The 6000-nt window shown below is 41.9% G+C and overlaps 1 protein-coding gene across 1 annotated transcript in view; it reads left to right on the top strand.

The window, feature by feature from the left end:
• The first annotated feature begins 1976 nt into the window (after positions 1 to 1976).
• ATP9A (ATPase, class II, type 9A) overlaps positions 1977 to 6000 on the top strand; it is a 49221-nt gene continuing 45197 nt past the window's right edge. Inside the window, exons 1-3 of the mRNA XM_009326856.1 lie at positions 1977 to 2134; positions 2409 to 2553; positions 2887 to 3000. Of these exons, the coding sequence (XP_009325131.1) occupies positions 1977 to 2134; positions 2409 to 2553; positions 2887 to 3000 (417 nt within the window). The remainder of the gene's footprint in view (positions 2135 to 2408; positions 2554 to 2886; positions 3001 to 6000) is intronic.

Below are 6000 nucleotides of genomic sequence, written 5' to 3'. Positions count from 1 at the left end.
ATGAAATTCAATAGGGCTGGTTTTAAAGGAACAAGGGGGATTGGGAAGAGATTGGCTTTCAGTAAGAAGCAGTGACAACAGAAAAATAACCCTTTGGGGGATTGGGAGGATACAATGCTGCAATTTTGAACAGAGAGGCTTTTTCAAGGTACAAGAGGGATCGCTGATAAGTCCTTGCATCTCCCACGAAGTAACCGACACTCTGTTTGATTCATTGCCTCAAGTAAGGATTCGTTACATCGAGCAGTGCATGGTTTTATTAGCTAAAATTTGTGTGAGAGCTGCGTTTTTGCTGGCCGCAGCAGCCAGGGTGAAGGCCCCGCGAGGCACCTCGAGCTGGTGGTGGGTGGGCTGGGGCGGCCTGGGGGCCGCGGCAGGCGGGCTCCAGCCTGTGGAAAGAAAGTCGCAGTTCTCTGATGTTACCGTTGCCTAACGAATTACATGTTAATCTTCCATGTTTTTCTAGAGAATAAGTGTTTCCTGTCACCTCATCCCAGGGTCTTTTAGTTGAGAAAAGCAGCATCTAGCCTGAAGTTTGTAGGCAGCGTAGTGGTTTCCAAAACAGGGAATACAGTTTTGTTGTGTATGGCACCCAACTGTGTGCTGGAGGAGATTTTAACTTGGATAATTTCAAATATAGGCACCACGTGCCATCACTGGGATTTATTTATTGACTGTAGTGAGTCCAGAGCTCCCCGACAGCAGCGGGGAGAGGTCAGGGCGCCTGCCGGGCCGGGGCTGCTGAGGTGGGTGAGGTGTTGTGTTTGTGTGGTTTTGGTTTGTGGTCAGAGAGCTAGCTTAGCTCAGGTCTCGTAGCCTGGATTTTAAATACCTCCTCCGGAGAGAAGAGGAAATCCGTTAGTAACCGTATCAGTTTTAGTGAAGTTCACGTGGCTTTCCTGAATTCTCATGTAACTTTTAGCAAAGGCCAGAAATGATGTTAAATAAATGGCTTTAATATAAGCCTGAGTTGAAAAAGTAAAAAATCAGCACGCCAGCATGTTCATGTTTTATTTATTTTGAACAATTTTTGGAAAACTGGCATTGCAAGATATAAAAAGTAATTGTTGTGCTGGATAATTGAAACATGACAATATTTAATGGAACAAGAACAGATACTGCTGACAAAGTAGACAAAAATGCAGGAAAAAATTTAGATCAGAGGTTATATCGGACTAACCTGATTGAAAATAGGATGAACTTAAATCCCTGCAGCCGTTTCTCTGGCAGCTCGGGTTTGTGGTGCTGGGTCCAGGCGTTGGTCTCGGCTGCCCAAACTCGCAGCCCCCGCGGTGGTGCTGCAGCGGGAGTGTCACCTGAAGAGCTGAAAACACGAATTACTACAGCTAAAGTAACAAACTGCGACTGTATAGCTGGATCTATAGTGCGTGTTCTCAGTTGACGAGAATGTGTATTATTAATCAGTAGTTAACATATAATTTGTCATTAACATAAGCAGAGCTAATAACTGTAATACTGTGTAAAAATAAAATCAGTAATCACTTAGTATCTATTTTCAGATTGCTCTTAAGGTTTCATTTTTAGAGGATTATAGATTATTATTCCTTGGCAAGACTATTTTAAAATGTGAAAATTCAAATATGCAAATATTAAACCCTTCTGTTAAAAAGGTATAAATTTCTGTGAAGTAGGGGTTGCGGAGAAGGAGGAGAATCTCTGTCTCCATCTCTTCTTTTCACTTTACATAGATGCATTCCTGTTTAAGTTCAGTTTGTAAATGGGAAAGCCCCCTTGTGTTTGAGGGAGTTTCCATACACCAACAAGGAAACAGAAGAAATAATAGAAAGCACCTGTTACTATTTTTTTCATGGGAGCTTTCTGGCATAAAACCTGCAATCCAGGATCAGTGCAAGGGGACCTTTCTGCCTGTACCCCACACCTCCTTGCTTCCTGAAGCCCTTCCATTCACAGGAGGTGGAAGCTCTCCCAGCAGCCAGCACTGACTCAGTGTAGCGATGAGCTTGGTCCACGCTTCTCCATGCATTGTTTTCTTGAGAGCAAAACGAGGAGCCTCCCCACCCCTTGTTTATGCAGGCACATTTCTAGCACTACCGCAGGCCTGCCCAGCTTTGAACACGTGGTTGCGTGATGTTTTAGTAGCAGCTCCAACGCTGTACGGGATGCTTGCTCATAGCTCGGCGGACTGCGAGGCAGGTCTGCAGTGGCTGTAGCAGGTTTAGTGTCTGTATTTGGTAGAAAATCAAGCTCTGGGTTTTAAGATGCTCGTAATACAATGGATAATAGACAGACGAGAGGTGGTGGGTGACAGATGAAGAAGTGATGCTCAGCTGTTCTGCCTGACTGGCAGAGAGGGTCTGGGGGGTGTGTGTGAGTCATAGAAATGTGTTAAAAATTAATGCATTAATTAATTAATGTTCCTTCTATAGGTGTTGTGAGTGCTTAAGATGCTGTGGGAGGAGAGACCCAAGGCCTCGTACTGTTTGGCTTGGCCATCCAGAGAAGAGAGACCAGAGATACCCTCGCAATGTGATCAACAATCAGAAATACAACTTTTTTACATTTCTCCCTGGGGTAAGTGTGAAGAAAGTTGCTCTTCATCATCCCGCCCCAATGCTTTCCCCAATTTCAGTGGTTTTACAGTAGGCAGGTGCAGAACCTGGAGCTGGAGGAAATAGTTAATGTTTGGGTTGTGTTTGGTGGGCCTTCTGCAAAGGCTGCCTTAGGGCAGCAGCAAACCAGACATGGATCTGTCCTGAGTGTCCAGGACTACTTTAAGACTGCCCTAAGTTAGCACTTAGACGCTAGAGGAGCATGCAAAAATGTTTCTGGTGGTTAGTTCAATATGCATAACTTCTGAACTCCATTAATCTCCTCCTTCCTCTTTTTTTCTTTTTTTTTTTTTAGGTGTTGTTTAACCAGTTCAAATACTTCTTCAACCTTTATTTCTTGCTTTTGGCCTGCTCTCAATTTGTCGTTGAAATGAGGCTTGGCGCACTTTACACGTACTGGGTTCCTCTGGTAGGTCATTTAAGGCTTATTTATTCAAGAAAGTTTCAGTGTTTGACAAAATTCCTTGTGCTGCCTTTTCTCTAGGGTGTTAAGTTTGTACCTTAAATCATTTTGTTAGCTTACTTCTTCAGGCCTGCTCTGTACATTTTGTAGTGTAGATGCCAGTTCTGGCCTTCACCTTTATTTTGTGGAAGTTTGACAAGGATGTGAGAGGACTCTGCCCCCAGCTTGTTCATCATAACAGGCACAGAGCTCTCGCCGCTGGCCGCGATGACTGGCAGGGCAGCGGGGCTTCATGAATAACATGAGAAAACAAATGGAGACCAGAGCAAATGTATTTCCCTGGCAATGTGTGTGTTGTTCACGGCTGGATCTGAACGTTGGGTGTGCTCATGGAGGGTCTGCATGGGGTGCTGCGCCCTCCCAGGGTCATCACACAAGGGCCAGTGCTTGCGGGAGCCCAGACCAGCCTAGCAACTGCAGTGAAGGACCGAAGGGCGCCTTTCAAAAGTGACCTTAATGAGTGGCCATATGCGCAATGACGGCAAATTATGTTCCTCTGCCAAACAGTTTGACCTGTGGCCTTGGGATAGGTCAACGGGCTGTTTCCTAGTTTAACCACATTGTAAAAAACAAATGAAAAAGCTGAGAAACACTCCTCCACAAACCTCCCACGTATAAAAATAAATATATAGAGACATATTCACACTTGCTTAAGGTGCAGATACTCTTTCCTTCCTGTAAACTATTTGTCCTTTTCTTTTGATAGCCATGGGTTTCACCTGCGATCAAAGGAAATTGATAATAATCAGTTTTGAAGCAGAAACTCCAGTGCTGTCAAAGGACAGAAAGAGGAGTAGTTGCATAGAATGGGCTTCTTAAATCTCAAAAAAGCACTGCATGAGCCAGTTACAACCGCTTAGATGCTTAAATATAGGTACCTATATATTTTTTTCTTTTATCCCAGTAAAACTATTACTTCTCTTTCTATGTGAATAACGTCTCTGCTGCACTTCAGCTTGTAGTATTGTAGAGTAATTTTGGTTCAGAAGGACATCTGGTCCAGCTGTCTGCTCAAAGCAGGGCTGTCTTTAAACTTACGTTGGTTTAACTCATCTCCCTGAGTTTTGAAAATCTCCAAGGATAGACATCCTTTTTACTTCGAAGAAATGACACAAACCCAACTGAAAATTGATTAAAAAAGCACAAGACTCTTTCCAAGACACTACTAGTGCACTGATTTGAGAAATAGTGCTTGGAAAAAAGTCGTGGCTCTATTGAGGGAGCTGAGGAGGGGCAAAGGAAATTTTTCCTGCCTTTTAGACTTTCAGTACAGTGAAATCCCCAGTAAAAGCCAGAAGGAAGCGAAGGGCCAGCTTTGGGATATCCCTGCTAAAATTCTGTTTGTATTAAACCCTGGATCTCGCTGAATGCTCTCTCGAGTGTGTGCTGTATTGCATTTGCTGTATGAATCTAACACTAGTTTCATAAGATCCTGTCCTATAAATAAAGTATACATGCACACAGAGGATCTCTCTTTCTGGGTTTTGTATAGGCAGTTGTCTGTGCCAGGTGAGCAATTAGAATTTGGCATATGAGCTGCCAGAAAGCAGGATAAGAAAGGTCTCTGTTCATTACTGGCTGCTAATACGAGTGTTGGGGATGGAATGACATATGAGATGACACAGTGAGTCGGCACATGTGGGAGTATTTTGGGGCGATTATTTGAAGACTCTTCAAACAGTTGAAACCTAAGTTGAAAATACCTGATGCTTTCTTATTTTATTTTGGAAAGCAGATAGGAATTTCTAGCTAAAAGCACAAATGCAACTTGTAAATAGAAGAGAAATGTTCATTCTCTTCTTGATTTGTTGGTTATGGGAATGAGAGGTCTTCCACAGTAGTGCAAAACAGACGGTCGTGGTCCTGAACACTGGGGGGTGAAACGCTTATCTGAAAATATTGTATTAGTGGCTTCTTACTTTCAATGTTTGTGAATACAGGCATTTTTTTTAAAAAGTAAATGCCCATCCTTGGGTCTCTTCATGTGTCTGCACTTTTAAAAAGTGCAGAAACATACTACATTGCATTTCAAGACTGATATTAATTAATCTAGATCATGCATTTAGACGCTTATGTATGTACTAGAATTAGGGACTATTTAGTTTTATTATAGGATTGTGCGAGCTGGCAGGTAAAGTGTTCCTCAGTATTTTGATAATTAAAGAAACTTCTCTCCTTCAGTCTTAGTAGCTCTTAGGTCATTCTTCATCATTTTTCTTTGTTTAAAAAAAAAAAAGTGAGAATTTGAATTGTGTTGGGTAGCGTTAGCAATGCTCCACAGCAAGACTTTCCTGAGAAAACCTGAATACAGGTTGTAAAAAGTTCATTTTTCTTCTGTAATGGATGAGGAGTGTTTTAACTGTTTAGTGAGTCTGAGCTGAATAGTGCCTAACAAAAAAATGACTTTGTGGTACTAGCCCCATAAAGAATTGTTTTGCATTAGTTTAGTTATTTTTTTGTATAGTGAAGGATGTGATGTGGGCATTTTCTTCATGACAAAAGGAAGTGAAATGACTGCTTATATCCACAGAAAAGCAGGACTGAAACCCTAGTCAGACAAATGTGTAATTATACTATGAGTAGTTCACATTAATATGTTTAGAGTGCTTATTTGTGTAGGTTGACTGTGTGTATACATACACATGAATACACGCGCATTATAAGTATATATATCTGTATATATAAAAAAGGGGTTGTGTAAATTTCTAGATAGATTTCTATATAACGAAATCTCCCAGATTAGGTGAGCTAACTTTGATGGCTCTGTGGTGGAGGGAGTACTGGGATTTGAGGGATCCTGTCTTACATTGGACTTTTGTGTAACCCCTCTCAGTCTTGGTTATTCACCTGTGAAGTGAGATGAAATATGTCATTTATACTCTTCAGATAAACTTTACAAAGATTTGCTTGGGAGGTAATGGCAGAGCATCACGGTAAAGCTAAGAA

Source organism: Pygoscelis adeliae, unplaced genomic scaffold, assembly GCF_000699105.1.
Source record: "Pygoscelis adeliae isolate BGI_AS28 unplaced genomic scaffold, ASM69910v1 Scaffold286, whole genome shotgun sequence".
NCBI classification, from domain to species: domain Eukaryota; kingdom Metazoa; phylum Chordata; class Aves; order Sphenisciformes; family Spheniscidae; genus Pygoscelis; species Pygoscelis adeliae.
This window is presented reverse-complemented; position numbering and strand designations above follow the sequence as displayed.